This window comes from Lucilia cuprina, chromosome 4, assembly GCF_022045245.1.
Source record: "Lucilia cuprina isolate Lc7/37 chromosome 4, ASM2204524v1, whole genome shotgun sequence".
In the NCBI taxonomy this organism is placed as follows: Eukaryota; Metazoa; Arthropoda; class Insecta; order Diptera; family Calliphoridae; genus Lucilia; species Lucilia cuprina.
In genome coordinates this window covers 76,607,247-76,629,832 of record NC_060952.1, presented here as the reverse complement: position 1 = coordinate 76,629,832, position 22,586 = coordinate 76,607,247, and the positions used below count along the sequence as shown (strand labels likewise).

Sequence of the window (22,586 nt, the reverse complement as noted above, 5' to 3'; positions counted from 1 at the left end):
TACCCATTATTTTTGCATATACAAAAAAAAGAAGTTTTTTTTAATGTTTTTGCATTCCAGTTTCTTTAAATAGAACAGTTATTTTTAAGTGAAAAGAAAATTGAATTAGAATTGTAACTTCATACACGCGTTGTATTTTCCAAACGAACCGTCCATTGCTAACAATAAAGCCGACAATATGGCATTTAAAGTAAATATAGGGAAATGGAAATATTTTACCAGACGTTCTACATTTATTAATTAATTAATTGTACATTTTCATAATTCTAGCCAATCGATCCTAAAAGAGATGAATATAGACGTTATTTGGAGCGTGGCGGAATAATTGAATCGCTAACAAAAGTATTTGTACGAATTCTTAAGGAACGTCCAGAAGATCCCACTCAATATTTGCTACAAAATCTAGGAGATGCTCGTCTTCAGGCTGACAATATTGCCTATTTACAAAGTGAACTGGATGATGCGCGCAATGAAATTCAACGTTTAACTGAAATTATTCGTGGCATCAATCCAGATTTGCTAGTAGAACCTTCTTCCCATAATGAGTCCATAAATAATGACAACCTTAATGAAAGTAATGGTGCTAAAGAAGAGGGCGAAGATATCAATATGCCGCCACCAGTTGAGCAAAGTCATCAACCTGTGGGCGAATACTCGGAAGTTGCTGCTCTAGAAGAAGGCATTCAAAACACTCATATTACAGAGTCGAATGTACAATCTGTTGCAAGTGGAGGAGGAGAGGCTGTACAAAATGAAATGGTTTCGACTAGTGCTGAATGAAACCTAAACGTATATTGTCGGTTTGCTATTGAGAAATCGATTACATAGTATATGATTTTTCTTAAAAGTTAGTAATACTTTAGCGACGCTTTAAGGAGATTTGATCCATTTATTATGGATTTAAAATATACTAAAATAAAACTACTATAAAAGTAAACTACATTGATTTGTTTCATTAATATGAAAAGTATGTATTCGGTATTTTTATATCAAAGATGTAGTGCTTACAAGTTGCCAAATCGATGTGGTTACTGGGAGTTTTTAAGCAATAACGATAATGTATGGCAGACATTCATTGCCTACTTTATGGTGCCAATAAAATGTATGGAATATAAATAATATGTTAAATTTGAATCAATCGCTATTTTTATACACTACCCCACTGAAGTGAGGGCGGTTTTCTTAATCTGCTTTGTAATCAAACTACAGGTCTCAATTGTTAAGATATTTTAAAAGAATTTATCATAAGTTTTATTTTTATACCCTACACCACTTTAGTGGGGAGGGTATATTGGGTTTGTGCTGATGTTTGTAACATACAAAAATAATCGTTCTATACCCACCTCAATGTATACCAATCGGCTTAGAATCATTTTCTGAATCTATTAAATTATGTCCTTCGGCAGGTACAGACCGCAATTTTCAAGATAATTGGATGAAATTTGGCACACACGCTTTTCTTGGCCCAAAGACGGGGCCTATTAAAAATGGTTAAAAACGGATCATTATTTCGACTAGCCACCATACAACCGTACCCCTATATGTTCTATTATGTCAACAAAAGTCGACAAAACTTAATTTTATAGAACTTTAAATGACACTACCGATTTTTGTAATGATCGGGCTTAATTTGACCCTAGTGATCAGTTGTTACCCCCACTAAAGCCCTTATACTCTTCCTGTCAATTCCTAATAGTATACTGGTTGCTTTTGGCCTAGTAACCCTGCAAATCCAGCCTACTTTGCCAGGATCGGTTGGTAGAGTTTTTGATTTTTTCGGATATTAGTCTATAGTAATAACAGGGGGTTTTACAGAACTACCCCTACTATTAAGATCAAGCTCAGAACCCTGTCTGGCTAATTCATCTGCGATCTCGTTCCCCCGAATATCACAATGTACCGGTACCCAACACAGTCTCACTGTGTATAACCTGACTAATGACCTGGAATCATTCTGCAGCTAATTACCAAGCTAGAATGTAACATATGACATTGTAAAGCTTTAAGTGCTGCCTGACTATCAATATAATTCGTTACCTCCGAGCCTTCCAGATCACAAAGATCTCCGCCTGAAAGACACTACGTTCATCCGGAAGTCTATAGGACGCTCTTATGTTATCATCAACTAAATAAACTCCGGCCCCTGTACCAGATTCCATCTTGGATCCATCAGTGAAGACTGTACACCACTCAAACAGTACTTCGAACCCAATCCAATCGTCCCTACTATTGAAGGTGTCACTCCGAAGTCCAAGGTCGTAACTAAGACCTGATTCACACTGTGAAACTTTTGATTTTGTGTGTGAGAGAAACAGATGGTTGATATTTCATTCTCTTTCTCTCACACACAAAAATCAAAAGTTTCCCAAAAATAAGTTTCCCAGTGTGAACCAGGTCTAAGTAGTCAGAAATACCCTCCGTACTTCCCCCAATTCCAGTTAGACCTACTTTGTGGCCACCAGTTAGACCTACTTTGTGGCCACCAGTTAGACCTACTTCGTACAATATTCTTGATTGGCCTACCCGCTTTGGTCTTACTAGAGCTGATTCAAACAGTCTAAATAAGTTCCTAGACGCTACATTCTCAATGGGAAGCACACTTAGAATAATGTCCAATGCCGCATCTTTGTTCCTCTAAATGTGTAATTCCAAAATTAAATGTTGTTCTTTTATTTAAATTATAACAGTAGTATTAAATTTATCTCAATCAATTGAATTAATTCCTATAAAAAATGTGTTATCTTGGGGAATGCTGTAGCGGCAGAACTGTTGATATTATGGAATATGAATAACAGTTTATATATGAAATTTTCGATTATCAATTCGATATACATATGTATGTACGTACATACATACCACCATTGAATTTAAGATAAACACAATAATGGTGAGTATACATTGAATGTTTGTGTGAGTGCATGGGGTGGGTTCGAAAATAAAATTTTTCTAATAAAAGTGTGTTGTGTACGTATCTACATACATATATGTATACATATTTTCATATTATTTTTCTATGTAGTATAATTTGTTGCGAATACGTAGTACAATAAAATCAGAGAATAGTATCCACAGTTTGTGAGTAAGTACAAATGGTTGAGTTAATCATGTTATTGCTGTTTTTATATGCCAAAAATAGCATTTGTGTTAATAAATTGTATATTAAAGAAAAAAATCTTTTAAGACAAAATGAGTAATATGTTTTGAATGCAAAATGAAAGGATACCATTACTGAAATTATACATATTATTTAAGGGAATTTTCTTTATTCAAATAAGTATTTGTAAATGTATTTAATGTTGATTAATGTTGTTGCTAATAACGAAATTCATATTTAATTTACATTTTTGTTTTATTTTATTTTTATTCAATATAAAGGATATTTTCATGTAGTTGTTTTAATAATACAGATTTTGAATATAATTAATGAATATTTTTGTTTTGTTTTCTTTTTTTTTAGTTGAAAATATATTTATATAAAACACATCTTGTTTTTGTATTTTTGTTTTGTTTACATCATAAAAAGTATGTGGAGAGGAAAACGGGGGAGAGGGGGAGGAAGGTCAATTTATAGATTAGATCGATCGGTCAAATTTTTAATTTATACGTAAATTTGATAAGAATGCAAGTTATAAAGGTATATGTAAAGAAAATAGAAAAAAACACGTCCAATATTTTAAATAAAAAAATAATCTAATAATACAAGTAGAAAATATAATAGAAAAATTAGAGCAGAAAAAAACAATAGTCTACTACATTTTATAAATATTGATGACTGCACTCTATTCCATATGCAACGCATCCTCTTGCTGATACTAAATATTTTACGTTGAATTCTTTATTGTACATAGTTTTAAAACTATGTGCCGTATTTTGGAGTAAAAAGATCTTATTTTTTTTTTGTATTTTGTGTGTCATGATGTCTAATTTAATTTTATTTTGGCAAATACTTGATGAAATCTTCACATAAAAAATCACTCACATTTGATTAAAACATAGATTTTGTTTAACATTACACGATTCAAATCCAATGTTTTTAGTTTAAACTAAAGTTGTACATGCTCAATCATGCAAGACATTAGAAATGATTGTAGGATTAAGTTAAAGTTGACGAGAGGAAAGTGGTGTTAAGAGCAGATATGAATGATTAATAATATCCAATTAAAGGTGGGTGTTGGGAAGATAGCTTCTGAAATTTGTGGGAATAAAAGGAGACAAGGGTGTAGTGGGAGGATGTTTTATTCTATTTATACTTTTGTTTGTGTTTATGTTTTGTTGTTTTTGTTTTGTATGATGTTGATGTACAATTACAAAGGAAGTATTTCGCTTTTTAGTAGTTAACTAAATCATCATTTACTTTTTACGCTTATCAGCTGGTTTCAATATTTGGAAAGAGCACATCAGAGTATCGTCTACGGACATCATGGCTCCTGCATTGTCAAACTCACCGCAATAGTTGGGTGCCGAGAACAGTGTTACCAATTGACGTTTAGCAAAGAACTCGTATCCGTCCTCTACCACTTGATGTGCACGGCAAATCAAATCAAATTCATGCTTCTGTAGAAATTTACCAACAACTTCTGCTCCAAATGTGAAACTTACACCACGATCATTCTCACCCCAGCCCATGGTATCTTTGTCGGGATCGGACCACAGCAAATCACACAATAGACCTTGGTCTGGAACATCAGTGGGACGCATAATTCTACGGATCTGCTCCATGGTTGTGAGATCTGGACTGAGACCGCCGTGGCAACAGAATATCTTCTCGTCCACAATGGCAGCTACCGGCAAGCAATTGAAGCAGTCGGTAAATGTTTTCCACAATTTAATGGTGTAGCGACGTTTGCACTCATCGTAGAAGCCGTAGATGCGATTAATGCTGGCACATTCGTGATTACCACGCAACAAGAAGAAATTCTCCGAGTACTTAATCTTGTAAGCCAACAGTAAGCAAATTGTTTCTAAGGACTGCTTGCCACGATCAACATAATCGCCCAAAAATAAGTAATTTGACTCGGGTGGGAAACCACCATATTCAAACAAACGCAATAAGTCGTAGTACTGACCATGAATGTCGCCGCAAATTTTTAATGGGGCCTCCAATTCCAACAGTATCGGTTGAGACAAGAAGATTTCGCGTGATTTCAGGCACAAGCCTCTTATTTCACTCTCCGACAGTTGTACATTCTTGCCAGGCCTAGCCCCACGCACTTCCAAGAGCCGTGATATGATGCTGTCAATATTTATTATGTCAACCATATTTTTTTCTTTTGTTCTCTTTTTGCTGCGTTTTTTTCTTTCTTTTAATATATCGAGCGTTGGTCGGTCGTCGTTCGTTTGATTGGTGGGTTTATTTTTTCTATTATTTTCAACTTGCAAATTTGTCTATTTTTTATATTTCGAATGCTTTTTGCTTTCGAATTAATTGAATTTAATGCTTTTCACTTGAATATTTTGCAAAATTTGTAATGTGTGTCCCTCGTTTTCCTATTTTTTTAGTATTTTTAATAGATTTTTTCACAGCTACCAGAAACGAAGGCGAATTCGAAGAACGAACGAACACACAAAGACCTGTGTCGACCAAAATGAACAGCGTTGGGAGTTGACAATAAAATTTTCATCGGCTTTGCAAATTCTTCAGTAAGCCGGCTAAATTTCTTTAAAATATTGGATTGAACAAATCATTTTTTCTCTTAAAATTTTTAATCGTCTTCTATGAAACAAAGTATTGGGTAAGTTTATACTATTTTTCATTGTCAATTTCTTTATTATAAATTTGTACTTATGAATAAATAAATAAACGTTTAATAAATGAATTTTTAATATAAACGTTTTAAATAATAGTTAATAGTAAATTAAATTTAAAAAAATTATACTACAACATATAATTTGTTAAATTTTTTAGGTTTTTAGTTAAAAAATTATCTTAATCATACTGTTTAAAATTTATAATATATTATAAATTAATTTTCAAAAATATTTAACATTTATTTTCAATATTCTAAATTATGTGTATGGTTATTGCATTTTGTTATTTTAAAAAAAACTCTTTCGAAAAGAACACCAGACTCCTTCGCCTAGCAAAATTAACTGCCTCAAACACAGAGTGATTAAAATAATTTACAGTATTTTTTGTTACATTTAAATGTGTTTTGTTTAAAAATTATCTTAATCAATCTGTTAAAGAAGTGGATGATTAACATATAAATTTTTTTCCTTAAATCGTAAAAATATTATTATATTTGATTAAGAAAAAAATTAAATTATTTTAGTAAAACTATATATTTAAATAAAAATTAAATTTCATAATATAAGTTGTGTTTTTTTTTTAAATTCATAATTGTATCTATAACCAAAGGTTTAAAATTGTAAAACATTAAATCAATTTTTTAAATCAAATTAAAAACAAGTATGAATTTATAGTCGGACATTGCCGACCTTATGATACCCTACACCAGTCAGTATGTTAAAATTTTGATTTTTTTTTAAATAAAGCATTTAATTTGGTTTATTGTGGAATATTTGTACTTGTTGTTGACAAAAAAAAAGAGATTTTCTACATGAGGGCTCATAGGGGAGAAGGGGTAAATATGGGCCTATCCTTATACATTTAGGTAGATGAATTTACGTCTACTTCAAAGACATTTATGTAGATTTTAATCGTTTTATAAGTAATTATAAGTTAATTTTGACCTTCAAGTCATTTCCTGAAGGGGAGTCTGTATGGGGGCTAGGGTCAAATGAGGCCCGATCACAATAAAAATTAGTATTGTCATTTATTGTTCTATAAAACTAATTTTTGCTGATTTTTGTTGACATTATAAAACATTTAACGTACTTGTGAGCCTAAAGGACCGATTCGGGGGTACGGTTGTATGGGGGCTAGGAGAAATAATGAACCGATTTCAACCATTTTCAATAGCGATCGTCCCAAAAAAGAGTATGTGTCAAATTTCATGAAATTATCTTGAAAATTGCGACCTGTAGCGTGCGCACAAGGTTTACGGACGGACGAACAAACACATAGCTAAATCGACTCAGAAAGTGATTCTGAGGCGATTGGTATACTTTAAAATGGGTCTAGGACCAATATTTTTGGGTGCTACAAACTTCAGCACAAACGCATAATACCCTCCCCACTATAGTGGTGCAGGGTATAAAAATATCAACCTTTTAAGTTGAAATTTTAGTTTTTGAGATACAACACTCTGGCTGCAAACGAAAGGGTTTTTATTCAGTCTACTACAAATTGAATTTAAGAAAAATATCATAATTCAATTTGGACTAGATTTGAATTAAAGAAAAATTGAATCATTCAAAGTAGAATGTAATTCAAACATGAATTTGCTTTTCGAATTCAAGAACTAACACATGATGTATGTACATATGTATGTATGTATATATTTTCAAAACCTAAATATAATTTTCAATAGCGATCGTCCCAAAAAAGAGTATGTGTCAAATTTCATGAAATTATCTTGAAAATTGCGACCTGTAGCGTGCGCACAAGGTTTACGGACGGATGAACAAACACATAGCTAAATCGACTCAGAAAGTGATTCTGAGGCGATTGGTATACTTTAAAATGGGTCTAGGACCAATATTTTTGGGTGCTACAAACTTCAGCACAAACGCATAATACCCTCCCCACTATAGTGGTGCAGGGTATAAAAATATCAACCTTTTAAGTTGAAATTTTAGTTTTTGAGATACAACACTCTGGCTGCAAACGAAAGGGTTTTTATTCAGTCTACTACAAATTGAATTTAAGAAAAATATCATAATTCAATTTGGACTAGATTTGAATTAAAGAAAAATTGAATCATTCAAAGTAGAATGTAATTCAAACATGAATTTGCTTTTCGAATTCAAGAACTAACACATGATGTATGTACATATGTATGTATGTATATATTTTCAAAACCTAAATATAATTTTACGCCCAATATCTCGTCGGAAATTTTAATTGAAAATTTTTTATGAATATAATTGTTTAAATAAAATTTGTTAAAATATTTAAAAAGATCTATAATTCGGCTACAGGATAAACAGTAACGGAATATTCCGACTGGACTCGCCAAAAAGAGTGAAAGCCGACATAGAAGTTCATAGGAAGCATGCATGTACATATGTACATACATACATATATGCATATGTACATATCTGTACATACAAACATTCATATATTCAAATAAACGCGAAGGTACATACATACATACTACATACGTATGTGTACCCTCATCATAACTAATGGTAAAATAGAAATATATAAATGGTTTTGTTCGTTGGATGGGTCATTAATAAACGACATTTACTCATTTGGCATTTTCTTTATTATTAAATAAATGTCAAAATAAGCATTACCACAAAGTACTTTGTGATTATCACATCCCCATTTTTATATTAGTAAAATATTTGTCATTTTAACGAAAAATTAAAGTATGTAATAATATTATCACTTCCTTTCTTATACATTTACCATATGTATTTATAATAATATTACTAATAACTTCTTTTTTTTTTTTGAAAGGATTCTACTAAAAGAATTTATTACAAATTAAAAAAACTGCTGCAGATTAAGTAAGTAAAGAAGTGTCTCATATGAATGATCATGTTATATTTTATTTTGCCTTGTTTAAATTCAATTAAAAAAAATAGTTGAGAAATATTTGATCATTAATTTTTAAGGATCAATAGAAATTACCTAAATAAAAAATGGTTTCACTTAATTTGGGCGAAACATTGGTCACACGGGATGGAAATAAAGTGTATTTTATAGCAGAAATCGGACAGAATCATCAAGGATGTTTGGAATTGGCTAAAAAAATGATTTTGAAAGCAAAAGTATGTATACAATCACTAAATTTATTTTATTTTTTATTAAAATCTGTTTATCTTGCAGAAAATTGGTTGTGATTGTGTTAAATTTCAAAAATCTTGTCTTGAAGCTAAATTTACCGAATCAGCATTAAGTCGACCATATGATAGTATACATTCGTGGGGTAAAACGTATGGTGAACATAAAGAGTATTTGGAGTTCGATATAAAACAATATCATGAGTTGCAATGTTTTTGCAAAGAAATTGGTATTGATTTTACAGCTTCTGCCATGGACGAGGTAGGCTACAAGTTGAAACAAATATATTAATTAACGACTATTTTTTAGGTTTCATTAGAACAATTGGATATGCTAAATGTTCCTTTTATTAAAATTGGCTCTGGAGATGCAAATAACTTTCCATTGTTAGAAAAAGCCGCCAAATTGGAGCGTCCTCTTGTTATATCAACGGGCATGCAAACAATGGAAACTATCGAACGTATTGTGGAAATTATGAAAAATGCTAAGAAAACAAATTATGCCTTAATGCACTGTGTTTCCTCATATCCAACGGAAGCTAAAGACTGCCAAATAAAGATGATTACTAACTTAAAAAATAAATTTCCTCACTGTGTAATTGGTTACTCAGGCCATGAACTTGGCGTAGATATTTCCAAAGCAGCTGTTTTACTAGGTGCTAGAATAATAGAAAGACACTTTACTTTGGATAAGAAACAAAAAGGTTCCGATCACAAATGTTCTCTAGAACCCTCAGAAATGGCCAAGTTAATAGAGGATGTCAGTGAGTTAATGTTAAATTTTAAATCTAATCAACAGGACCTATTGGACGAGGAAATTATTGCACTACTTCCTAAAACATCAAGTATTAAGGAAGCTTTAGATTCTTTTGATCCCAATGATGGAGAAGAGAGATGCATCCTTTCTTGTGAAATGAATTGTCGTGAAAAATTGGGTAAATTAATTGTTGCATCTCAAGATTTAAAAGCTGGTCATATAATAAACATTGAAGATTTGTCTATAAAGGTCAGCGAACCTAATGGCATAAGTGCTGAATTTATTGATAATGTTGTGGGTTCAGAGCTTAGTGATGATATTGAAAGAGATAATCCTATAACATGGGATATTATAATCAAAATGGAAAGTACACAATTTTAGTTATAAAACCTTAAAATTAAATTAATAACTCACTTCGTTATTGGAATTTGAATACCCACTTCTTGATTTATTGTAGTAAAAGTTAAGGATTTTTAAATAAAATATTGTTTTCATTTACACAATTTTGCACTTGTATTATTTTGATAATCTCAAATATGTACTTTTTAAATGGAAAATAAATATTGGGTTATTTAAGAGATTAAGTTTATAGAGATATAGGTATAAAAACTTTTTGTTTTGGTATATTATTGATCGCCGGAGTCTTCATCCATGACATTATCATTTTCCACTGTTTCCATATCTTCATCACCTTCGCCATCCTTTTTGTCCGTCGGCTTTTCATAGACCCTCTCCAATGGTGATACCACAACTCCATTCCACACAGACATGTCCTTAACAATATTAGAATTGCCCTCCATGCCTAAAATTTGTTTATAACCACCATGAGCTAGTATACGTAATAAAGTTTGGGCAGTCATGCAGCAAGAATCTTGTTCCTCTAGAGTCATGGCGGTATGAACACGATTATGACCAGGCTCACAGGGGTCTGTTATACCAGCAGATCCTGGTAAGAAAAGACCAGCCGATAGTAATTGGAAAACACGTCTGAAAGCTAGATTAATAGGGAGGGCCTGTCTCGAGGGATTATTCATTATAGTCAAATGTGCCATTAAATCCAACATCCAAGGAGATAGAGGAGAGAAAGCATCAAAACGTTTGGAGAGATCTTTGAGTATACGTATTAACACTTTGATAGACGAATGATGGGCATTTTCTTCGAACCAACGTGTATGCCTTATAGCTGCCAAGTGAGCTTGCATAACTTTTGGATCGGGAAACATGTTCGGTTCACTTTTTCTCATATTCTGTGGTATGGTCGTAATAAGTATGCGCACTTTAGCCTGTGTATTAAATATGTCAAAACCACGATCATGAAAAGTAGTATTGATATGATCAGCTTTGGTAAGCACCTCAGTTTTCATGGCATTTTTCAAATCAGCCTCTACTTTTTTGCCTAATTCCTCAACGGATTCTTTTGAGGGTACCGTTTTAAGAATAACAACAATATCGGCCACATTGTTGCCGGTCAACATGGTGCCCTTCTTAAATGAACCAACTTGACGTACTTCCTCCAATTGCTGGAAATCACAAAAATATTTTTAAATTACACTCTGGTAACAGCTATATATAAAATACTTACACATTTGTTAAAATCTCCCGGGGCCACAATTAAATTATCGAGCACAGATTGCACTTTAGATACTAAATTACCCACAGCAGTTTGCTCGGCCGGTGTTGGACTTAAATCTTGATTGCGCTTTAACAATGACTGAAAATATACTTATTACATTGAGGAATTCATACTTTTTGTATAATTATTTTTTCTTACCGCAGTCAAAGCTCCATCATCGACAGTGGGAGACACTTTGGGAAATACTACCTCGGCAAGAGTCAAATCGAACGGATGTCGTGGTACAAAGGTTTTCTTAAATGGTGGCCTTATTGGACCACGCATTGGGCGACCGCCTCGCATACCGCCACGCACCATTCTTTTTTTCTTTAATTTATTAATTTTTACAAAATTTTATAAAAAGCGTCAGAGTGAAAAATAAAATGCCTATTTTTATTCAGTTTGCACAAAAAATTATCGATTATTGCGTGCAGAGCCCAGCGCCAACAAATTTTAATGGAGGCGTCGGCTGACACTAAATTGTCGGCGGCGGTTTAAAATTGACTGTAGGTCAGCTAAGTTTTTAGTTATTTTTTAGATTTCTAACGATTTTAAATAATTAAAATCGAAAGATTAAGAAAATGTTATATTGCAAAGTTTATATTTCGAAATTGCCTACCAGGGTAGATGTTTCATAATTTTTTCATTCGAAATAAAATATTTACTACAAAAAGATCCTACTAAGAATATTTCGGAGGACAATAGTGCTGAAATTATATTGAAATTAAAAAATTACGAAAACTCAATTTCCAACCTAATCACCAGGAAAATTATTCAGATACAGAAGAAAACGAATTTTATGAAGAGCGTATAGAAAATGGTTGTTATGCAGACTGAGATTAAAGTGATTAATAGCAATCTGGTAACTACTTTATACAGTATTGTTAAAAACAGTAGTATTTATTTAGGAACATTATTTACAACCATTCTCTTTGTAAAAATAAATACTGTTAAGTTGTATCCGTTCTTTGATGTTATTCTTCTACATATTTATAATATTCATAAATAAATAAACAAAACGCAATAAAATTGCATATTTATAAATTATATAATTCCATTCTGTATGTGTTAAATAATAAAATATGTGGATGTTGAGACAAAAACACAATATTGACGTTAGAGTTTTGGTATGAATATTATTTTCATATATGAATGTTAATGAATGTTGTCAGTGTGTGTACTATTGATTTTTCTAAATTAACATACATATTTTCTGGTGTACACATATAGTTAAAATGCTTTCAATGGAAACACCACAACATCAGGCCATCTATGCTCCACTGAGCCAGGCGATGACAGATTCTGATTCTGAAGAAGAAATTCACAATTCAACCAAACATTGTCCGTTGCAACAGTTACAGGAACAACAAAAACAATTTCTACAGCAACATCAAAAAGAACAACGACTCGATTTAAATATATTAAATACGAATAATCGACGCAATCCACCCACAACGCTTAATTTGCAGCCAAAATCGTATCAGCAAAATCGTCGTAAATTGCAAATTGAACGTCAACGACAGTTGGAAAGAAATTTATATCCCAATTCAATAAAAGTGGGACATACTACAGCAGTGGGTAAGTTAACCGTAAATAATATGTATTTCTTAAAGTATACTTTATAAATAAATCTAACTTTACAGCAAACGGGGTACATAAAAAGAGCAGTATTCAAAATAATAGCATGCAAAATACATATCTACGTTCAGTTATGATGTCGGATATGGGCAGTAATGCCGATGCCAATGGCGGTCCCTGTGATGCGACCAATAATTTCTCAAGTTTCAACAGTGATTATGATGAACGTAATCAAACGGATGCTGATAATGTGGCCATATTGGGTGGCAGTGAATCAACCAAAGATCTTCAGTTGAATGAGCCAATGTCACCGGCCCGACGTTGCTGTTTCATTGCATCACTTTTGTTGTGTGTTCTTACGGTAATAATATTTGTTTGGGTAATACCGTGCAGCGAGGACGGCTCGTGTCCGGCCCCAGTTGATCGTATAAAAACCCATAATTGGTATAATAATTACACTAAAATCGAACTAAAGGGTGGTGTAAATATCGTTAGTGGTCTGCGTAGTTGGGAGAATAATTTGATATTCTTATATCGTGGTGATGCTTTCTTTCCCGAATTTCGACCGGACAATTCGAAGCGTAATGGTATTATATCGCTAATTGGTAGCTCAGGAGCAGTTGCTTGGTTTGATGAGATGACCGATGAACCGGTAGCCATAGATTGTACTTTACTAGATGTCGATCGTAATGGTCGACCTGATTGTTTAGTCATTGATGAATATGGCGAATTGGGTGCCATAAATCCTGTATCAGGTCAATGGCATTGGAAATTTAAGGAAAGATCTGTACATAAAGTTGATGCACTTGATTTTCCCGTCATTTTACCCGACTTGGATAATGATGGTGTTATGGATATTTTGTTGGTCACTAGTGTTACGTTGGAGCAAAGAACTAAACATTATATGCGTAAAGGTGATGTGGCAAATAAAAATGGTCACAGCCTTGAGCAAAGAAATTTTTTGAGAATATTATCGGGTCGTAGTGGTCAACCCATAGGTGATGGGTTCAAAGTTATAGAATGTGATACTTTACGCAAATTGCAATTGGAAAATGCCCAGACAGTTTCCTTCAATTGTATACATAACAATACGGAGGCTCAACGCTCAAAAACATTGGCTGAACTGTTTTCTCTAATAACCAACAAGTCGTTAATGGGTCAAAAACTTGTGCCTGCTTCAAAAATTTCACAACATCGCCACTACGGCCAACGCAAAGATATAGATTCTCAACGTAATATTTACTCTCTGAGCGGCCGAGAATTAGTGGTAGAAAATCGTGGCAAATGTCCGGAGGATTGTAATGTCACACTTATTCTGAGTGAAAATCGCAATGGCAAAGTTTTTACACTGCGTAATTTTACTAGCAGTGGCATGTATGGCATGGTACCAGCCCAATGGCATTTTAAAAATACCAAGCCCAATATGTCGGGTTTTGTTATGAAATTTTGGAAATGGAATATAAGCTCAGAAACAACAAATACTCAATCGGCAACAAATACCAATAGCAATCCTCGCGGTAATGAAACATTTCAAAAGACACAGACGTCCAAATCAAAATCGAAATCAGTAAAAACTCCTAAAGATAATGCAACCAAATCCTCTTTTAAACAGAATCACGTACAAAGTAATTCTCGCGCTAATAGTGATCATAAAAATGAACGACGACGACGACGTGACTTGACCGACAATCAAACGACCTATGAAGAATTTGATGCATTCGATCATCTTGTCCAGCGTAGAGAATCATATAATATAAAATTGGAAACGATGCGCTTTAAGCGAAGTACTTCACCCTCAACAAATGGTACAAAACAAAAGTCGTCTAGTGGTGCAGGTTTGTTAATGGATAATTATAATATGCAACGCATAACGGAAACGGTAATATTGGTTTTATTTATTGGTGCCGATACACGTATCGAAAATACCTCGCAAAGTAATATTGTACAATTTTGTCGCAACGATCGTAAAGAGGTTGTCTGTCAGCCTGATCTAAATAATCAAGAAAATTCTATGCTTATAGCTGATCTCGATCAGGATGGCTCACAAGAGCTAGTCTCCTACACATCAACCTTTGTTCAAGCGAATGATGATCCGCAAGATTGGCGTCTAGTGACGTATGTGCGTTTGTTGCGTTTACAATCGGAACTACCAGCCTTTTATGAGGACGTTAAACACAATTAGAACGAATGAATGGTGGGATGGATAGATATAGGCAATCATTTAAATACTCTTCTTACTCATACTTCTTAATAATGAATACTTAAATATAACATACACACACATTTATAAATCAAAAATATTTTCCTTTTTTTTGTTTTTAGATCTAATATTACGAAAAGTGAAAAAAATAAATAAAATAAATCAAGTTTAGTAAAGATAAAGAATACATTTACAATACAATAAAAAAAAATTAAGCAAAATGTCATTAAATAAATATTCAACACATAACAAAACATTAAATAGATAAATATAGAATATTACATTGTTTAATTTATTAATAAAACTACTTACATTTTATAAACAAAACCTGCTTTTTTGCTTTCAATAATTTATTATCTTCTATTCCAAAAAACAAATCAAGATGGTTTTAACTTCTTTGAGAAAATGTTTTTGTAATTAAAAAGATATAACTTTAATCTAACAAATATGTAAATAATTTATTTATTACAAAAAAATAGTTCAATATTATAAATTTATAAACTAAAGACATGTATTCTCTCTATAAGATAATTGCAGCAAAATCACTATGCATCGGTTAATAATTTTTTTTTAATTTTCTTTAAAATTCTAAAGATTTTAGGTATTTCGATTTTCTTCTCTGCGACCAAATTTCATATCTCTTAGATAGTGTATTGTTTGATCATTAATTAACGATAATATTGTCGTTTTGAGAGTCAGCAGAGATGCTAGCTTATATTTGAGTGTAACTGATTGTACCAAATCTATCAGTTCACTAATATGATCTTCCATTTCTTTGCTAATTGTCTGTTGATTACATTGTAGTTGAAAACTAAAATAAAATAATGTAATGATCAGATTAAAAATCTGTATAGATATTTGTTATGTTCAAATTAACAAACCATTTTATGGCATTTTCAATAATATCATCCGTTATATCCACCTGTTGTATGAAATCGTTCAAGTATGATCGTTTTAATTTTATAACAAATTGATATATTAAAGCTTCTGACCAATTGATGTCAAATCCGTAAGCTCGACTTAGAATTAATGTTTGATATACACTTAAAAAATAAGTTAAACTTGTTAATAATAAGTATGTATATATTTTGTAAAAAAAAGATCGTTAGTTTAACCCATACGCCAGAAGAAGAAGATTTTATGAGAATCGGACTATAATTTTTCCTATCAAATAAGGTACCATTCAGAAAATGACTTTAACACTAATTAAAGGCTTACAAATATTTGTATAGCGATAAAATTCACCAAAAATAAAAGGATCAGCCTGTAATTGGCCCTAACTCTAAACGAAATTCGATATAAATAAGTTTTAAACGAGTAAAAATATATCTAAAGTATTTTATGTGAATCGGTCCAGAATTGACTTTACGTCCATATGGATCATTCCAATATATTATATAGAATGGGTTTAATGCTCATTGTTTGACTATTAGGGCGATCAGATGATTGAATTAAATCTAAGACAGTTTTGGATTGTAAGAAAGATTTAACTAAATACTCTTCCAGAGGTAAGGTTTACATCATATGTATACCAGGAAGGGAGCTCGAGGTAGTTAACCTGACAAACGAAAAACCATTTGACGCAACAAAAGCTGAATTAAAAATATTAGAGAGAGAATCCCATAAGTCCTCTTGGAATAATGAAACTGTGGCTGGAACCAGAATGATCCTATGGTGGAACCCTGAGGAGAATAAGACGAGAAATCTCCTCAAAATGAGCAATTCTGAAGTCAGTATCTATCTATCTATCTATCTATCTATCTATCTATCTATCTATCTATCTATCTATCTATCTATCTATCTATCTATCTATCTATCTATCTATCTATCTATCTATCTATCTATCTATCTATCTATCTATCTATCTATCTATCTATCTATCTATCTATCTATCTATCTATCTATCTATCTATCTATCTAATTAAGATTTATTTTAGATCAATTTAAATTAAAAGGTAGAACCAAAGGAAAAATGTGTAAATAAATACCTTAATTCATTGTTGACCAACGTTTTAAATTGTTCCCTCGTTTTAAGATTTATAACGCAAATGCATAGATGAAGGCCACCTGGTGAAGTTGCTTTCTCTAAAGCTCTATTAGCCAAATCAATTTGCATAGCTGTTAGTTCAGCCAGTGAAGCACTTTTTTGAGCAAGCAAAAGTTTATTGTCCAGCAAATAGTTTTCAGTAGCATGTACATAATATTCCAGTGATGAATTTAGTAGATTAATCATATCCGAATTAAATTTAAGTTTTGTTAATTTGCAGTCGGCATCATCAGGTAAGTGGTATGTGTTATAAATTTTATTTAATATTTCTGCAGCATCTTGTTCCCATAACTCGGCCAAGTCTTTGTACATTAAGAAGTTAAGAGCAGCTAAGTTAAAAAGTTCTTTACCCTGTTGCGGATCACAGTATTCGCGTAGATAAGCTAGAATAGCTTGTCTCAAACCAATTGTCTTCTCGACATCAAACTGTCCCAGTAGAGATTCAAATTGTTCATTTTCTATAAGAGTATCGAAACAAAAGAACATTTCGCGATAACGTCCTATGCCGATTAACATGCGTACTATTAAGGACCAAGATTTCGCTTGGGCAAGTATTGAATTTAAAACTTTAGCTCGATTTAAGACATTTGCTATACCCTCCATGGAACATTCGTGCACAAAAGCCTGATGGGCTTTGATTAACAGTTCTACGTAAATGATATTCTGCTTTTTATGTGATAACACTTGGGGAGGCCGTGCAGCTTGATTTGCATCATTGTTATTGGAATTGTTGTTGTTATTTCCTGAGCCACTGCTATTAGGTTGGCCATATTGTGCTATAATTTCGGCCAAACGTTCGAAATATATATTTTTTTCAAAAGGCTTGTTGTCCTGATATTTACGATACAACTTTAAAGCATCACAATATTCCAACAGGCAAGCGCCTAACTTGGTGCGATCTGGTGTCAATTCTAGAAATAAATGCAAATCTCTATCTATGTTATAACCCCAGAGATCGGCATTACGGAACATATGCTTAGCTTGCTGATCTGGACTAAATATATAGAAACGTGGTCGTACAACGGCAGTAGTGATTTCAAAGGCCAATAGCTCTGCAATTTCTTGAGGTTCCATATGAGTAGAAGTCAATATATCACTGACTACCAATAGGCGGTGCAAACAACCTTCTTCAGCTATACTCTGCAATAATATCTGCACATCTTTGGTGCGTAAAACATCTAAGTACTCTTTATCCAAATACATGGCAGCGCGATAGCAACAGATAACTCGTTTGGCTATGGTGACACCAAATTTTAATTTCGAAGCTATACCCTGGAGGACAGCCAATGTTTCTTGCTTCTCTTTCGAAGGTATTTCTTCGAATTCTAAGGTCGAGCAGCTGTCTGATAAATAGCTACCACTACCTCCCCCCGAAGTGGTACAAAGTGTGCGTTTGGTAAATTTGGAAAATGAAGAACGTTCTATCTCAGCCAAAAGCTGACGTTCATCTGGAGACATAGCGTATATATTTGACATAGATTCGGCCAAAGCCATGCAAAATACCACAAAACGCAAATCCAACGGACGAACATCAAAAAGTTCCTGCAATCGTAGAGCCTCAACTATATCGCCATCGTCCAGCAGACGATGTAATAAAGACTCTAAACGACTTTTTTGGGTATCATTTAAAACGCTTTTGCTGCTTATATTCAAATCATCTATGCCAGCCAATTCCTTTAATTCCAGAAATGATTTGTAGAGAACACATCTTTCAACTAACATAATTTCTTCATAATATTCAGAATGATACAAAGTTAGTGTGGCGGCATCATCCTCTCCCAGCAGAAGATAGTTTATAATCATATCGTATTCAATTTGATCACGATCAAAGGATTCATTCGGAAACAAGTGATGATGTTTTATAACATTAAGAGCTTTTTGTAGCACATAGTAGCGTGAACGGAAAGCGTGCGCCGGCAAGCGCGATGAAGCGTAGAGAAGAAAATTTACTAGCGTTTCCGGTGGCAAAGAGTGTGAGTCAACCTCTTGTTCATATTGCTCAAAGGGAAATTTATAGTTATCAAAATTGTCCACTGTGGGCAAAGACAATTGCAATTCTAAAGAGTTAACCCATTTACTGTAGACAATATCGCTGATGGGCTTGTGTAAATGAGAGGCTAAACGTATTGCAATGTCATATTCTTTGGCGGTCAGTACACAATTTAACACACGTTCATATTCTTTATTTTCTCCCGTCTCGTTTTGTATCAATTCTATAAAGTTTAGGGGAAATCTTTGTGTAGCTTCGTTACCAGCCATTTGCAAGATTTCACAGAAACCCCGTAACAAACAAAAGTCCAGCTGAGAGGTTATATCACTGAGACCAGATTGACAGACACAAGTAAGGAATTTCATTTGATCCGTAATAGATTCGAAATTATTCTTCAAATGTGAAAGTAAAAGCCATATTGTTCGTTTCATAAGTTTTTCCCGTTTTGACCAGGGATTCAGTGGTAAACGTACTTCATCATTACTCCAGGCCAAAGCATACAAACGTAGCTCATGTACAGCTTTATCACCAAATTCTCCTTGTAATGTTAGTTGCATAAAATTAAAGAGATGTATTAAAGCGTTTTGAGGATAAAAAATATAAAAGCTACGCACTAATGATTTGATTTGGCATTGTCTTACTAGCTGTTCTATAAGATTCCAGGGAAATGAGTGTATATTAATGCCCACGGCCAATCTTAAAACATTATTCCATTGATTGGTTGTCACAGCTAACCACACCAGCCAACACCATACCAAATTGCTGTTATCTTTAACATTTATTGAGGCTGCTAAAACAGCCATTATGGGCAATTGTTGTTCCACCGCTGTCCTCAAATAGTTAACAACAGTTGATGTAGTTGTGCGTTCATGTTTTTGTTGCATATATTCGAGGAATTTATTTATATCTTCCATTTTTTCATTATCATTGTTGTCTTTGTTGGCATTGGTAAATAGTATAATAAGAGCAAAGAGATCAGGACCACCATTACTGCAGTCGGCTACAAAACGATCATTGTTGGGTTCCATGTCATTAATAATACCTGCGGACTCATGGCAAGAAGCAAACGAAGATGTCATTGTTTCCATGGAGGTAGTGGTAACAGCTGTTTTATTCTCCTTTTTACGCTGTTTATTCTGTTTCAGTTGACGTCTTATTAGACTAGTGCGACGCTTAAGACCTGTGTTACGTTCGTTTATTTGTGTAGCAAAGGACAAGGCCCTTAGCAAATGTTCACCCATTGGTTGAATGGTGAAATATTTAACCAACTGTTTAATTTGGTCTAACGATATATCAAAATATTGCAATAAAACCAAAAGATGCCAATAATCATTAAGTGTGGCATAGTGTTGCATTACCAATGAGACCTGTTCACAGCCAGTTTTATTTACATATTTTGCTACAGCATTAACACACATTATGGCCGAATAATCAGTCAAGGGAAATAATCGCTCCTTTTTCAAACGTTGTATTAAGACACGTTCTGATTTTTGTAGTATGGAAACTATATTTTCCGAGTGCTGACATTTGGCCTCGACACCACTTATAAGACATTTCTTGAGTTTAAAAAAACAACGTAGCTGTTGCGTATCAAAGCCCAACATTTCACAAAATGCTATGCAGTGTGTAATAACTTCTGTATCGCCAGATGAAGATTGTAGCGCCATATCATATACACATTCACAGGCGCTGAAAAGATGTGTTTCAGTAATTTGTGCATAATTTTGCAATTGTTGTAAAAGCATTAAATAAACTGCATACGAACATCGCGATTGTTTGATATAGTGTAAGAAGTTTAAGCGACAAGTGTATGGTAGTATAATTTTACCATCTTGTTTGGGTTGGTCGGAAAAACTTGAAAATTTTCCATATAAATTGTAATCTTTTGTTAGACGTTTATAATCGAGTTCCTTAAATGTATTCAATAGATCATAAACATTTGGTAGACCCTGTTCGATAGTATTTGTAGTTTCGCTCTGTTGATGATGTATGATTTTAAGATAGGTTAGTGGTTTAAGCGTACCCGAAGTGGCCGAACATTGTAAATTCGATATGGAAGGTTCGGTCGTAAGAAACTCAAAAAGGGTAGCAAGTGCTTGTTCTTGTTCAAAATCAACGCCAACACTTTCTAAATATTTAGTAGCATAAAAGCTTATCTGAAATTTAAAAAAAGAAACAATTTTTGCAATATTTTATTTAAAAATTTATGACCGCAAAGTGTTTTTAAGTGTTTATTTATTGCCAAAAACCCAGAATCCATTGAGCAACGCTAAATTCAAATATTATGTGATCTGAAAGTCCGATAATGTTAGCTTTAAAATGTACATCTACTTACCTCTTTAAATCCTTCTAAATCCTGAAAAGAATTAGCCTTTAAAGCTACTAAAAATTTCAACAAAGGCCTATGTTCACTTAACAGTTCAGATAACTCTTCAAGTTGACGTTGACCCACAAAATCGTATAATAACAAATAGTAAAGCTTTTGATCAAAGATAAAACGAGCCAATGGCAAAGATTGTATATTCTCGTTGTTTTGTTGAAAGCTTTCTGTCAAACTAATACGTTGTAATACTATTGGTACAGAATTTATTTCATCTTCAAAGAAATAACCAGCTGAAGCAAAATAATTTCTTAGAACATTATCGCTGTTATCTTGTAGCGAACGTAAAGCATATTTATACATTTCACTTTCCAAAGACCATTGTGAATATTTCAATTCCAATTCTGTAAGATTTTTTAATGGTTGGGAATCTTTGGCGTTAAGTTGTATGCGACACCAACGAATGATCTCTTCAAGCTGTTTAGTTTCAACTAAAAAGTCCCACATAACAAATTTGTTAATATGTTGCAGAAGACTGGTGTTATAAGTCTCAAAATATAACTCGATCATAAGTCTTTGTTGGGTGGCCGAATCCAGGGATATTAACGATTCTAAATTAACACGTCTCATATGCTTTTTTATATTGGACATAATAGTTTCCGATTGTTTTATTTGTTGCAACAGTTCCCAATGAAACTTTAGATTTTGCATTAATTGTTCATAGTCATCACATGGCTCTCTTTTCATCAAATGTTCCATTAAAAGTTCTCTTAATTCCGGATCATTGGATTCACAGGCGAATTGATAGTAGAAACATTTGACATCCCTTTGTACATTACGCAGTACATTTTCTGCTTTACATACCAAACGTTCCGTTAACAAACGGTTCACATAAGTTTGCACAACATCATGGAAAAATAATTCATATTCGGTAACAGACATTTTGCGTTTACGTGCCCAATATTGTATGCACAATTGTATGTGTTCTCCCTTGGTAGCCACTTCCTTTATAAGGGCAATTTCACTGATACCCGACCATGATTTAAATATTTTATCACGTTCATTATTCGCCATATTGTCAATGTTTGGGATATTTGGTTTAAAATATAAACATATCTTTATTTTTTGTATTATTTTAAACGTTTTCTATAAAACAAAGTGCATTTAATTAGTTCAACTAATAATATTTCTTCGAAAAAACAAGACTTTGCGATAAGCAAAACAAA

At 33.0% G+C, this 22,586-nt stretch overlaps 6 protein-coding genes across 8 annotated transcripts; 3 read left to right on the top strand and 3 right to left on the bottom strand.

Annotated features, from left to right (window-relative positions):
- Nucleotides 1–937, top strand: LOC111687373 (c-Myc-binding protein homolog). Its single transcript, XM_023449804.2, has 2 exons — nucleotides 1–190; nucleotides 271–937. The coding sequence occupies exons 1-2, from the start codon at nucleotides 179–181 to the stop codon at nucleotides 778–780; spliced, it is 522 nt and encodes a 173-aa protein (XP_023305572.2). The 5' UTR covers nucleotides 1–178; the 3' UTR covers nucleotides 781–937.
- A 2,393-nt stretch (nucleotides 938–3,330) lies between these two features.
- Nucleotides 3,331–5,573, bottom strand: LOC111687372 (serine/threonine-protein phosphatase alpha-2 isoform). Its single transcript, XM_023449803.2, has one exon. It carries the CDS (start codon nucleotides 5,257–5,259, stop codon nucleotides 4,351–4,353), a length of 909 nt encoding a protein of 302 aa, XP_023305571.1. The 5' UTR covers nucleotides 5,260–5,573; the 3' UTR covers nucleotides 3,331–4,350.
- A 21-nt stretch (nucleotides 5,574–5,594) lies between these two features.
- Nucleotides 5,595–10,116, top strand: LOC111687367 (sialic acid synthase). Of its 3 annotated transcripts, none has more exons than XM_046949688.1 (5): nucleotides 5,595–5,732; nucleotides 8,545–8,580; nucleotides 8,689–8,844; nucleotides 8,903–9,118; nucleotides 9,167–10,116. In XM_046949688.1, the coding sequence occupies exons 3-5, from the start codon at nucleotides 8,716–8,718 to the stop codon at nucleotides 9,992–9,994; spliced, it is 1,173 nt and encodes a 390-aa protein (XP_046805644.1). In that variant the 5' UTR covers nucleotides 5,595–5,732; nucleotides 8,545–8,580; nucleotides 8,689–8,715; the 3' UTR covers nucleotides 9,995–10,116. The 3 variants fall into 3 exon arrangements, with proteins under 3 accessions (XP_046805644.1, XP_046805645.1, XP_046805646.1); XM_046949690.1 differs by lacking the exon at nucleotides 5,595–5,732 and adding an exon at nucleotides 8,275–8,439; XM_046949689.1 differs by lacking the exon at nucleotides 8,545–8,580.
- LOC111687366 (interleukin enhancer-binding factor 2 homolog) lies at nucleotides 10,035–11,672 on the bottom strand. Its single transcript, XM_023449795.2, has 3 exons — nucleotides 11,385–11,672; nucleotides 11,196–11,324; nucleotides 10,035–11,133 (listed from the first exon to the last, which is right to left on the bottom strand). Exons 1-3 carry the CDS (start codon nucleotides 11,541–11,543, stop codon nucleotides 10,240–10,242), a joined length of 1,182 nt encoding a protein of 393 aa, XP_023305563.1. The 5' UTR covers nucleotides 11,544–11,672; the 3' UTR covers nucleotides 10,035–10,239.
- Nucleotides 11,673–12,192: 520 nt separating this feature from the next.
- On the top strand, nucleotides 12,193–15,323 carry LOC111687368. Its single transcript, XM_023449797.2, has 3 exons — nucleotides 12,193–12,352; nucleotides 12,456–12,803; nucleotides 12,869–15,323. Exons 2-3 carry the CDS (start codon nucleotides 12,461–12,463, stop codon nucleotides 14,983–14,985), a joined length of 2,460 nt encoding a protein of 819 aa, XP_023305565.2. The 5' UTR covers nucleotides 12,193–12,352; nucleotides 12,456–12,460; the 3' UTR covers nucleotides 14,986–15,323.
- Nucleotides 15,324–15,449: 126 nt separating this feature from the next.
- On the bottom strand, nucleotides 15,450–22,586 carry LOC111687369. Its single transcript, XM_023449800.2, has 4 exons — nucleotides 21,376–22,586; nucleotides 16,992–21,196; nucleotides 15,885–16,046; nucleotides 15,450–15,814 (listed from the first exon to the last, which is right to left on the bottom strand). Exons 1-4 carry the CDS (start codon nucleotides 22,432–22,434, stop codon nucleotides 15,601–15,603), a joined length of 5,640 nt encoding a protein of 1,879 aa, XP_023305568.2. The 5' UTR covers nucleotides 22,435–22,586; the 3' UTR covers nucleotides 15,450–15,600.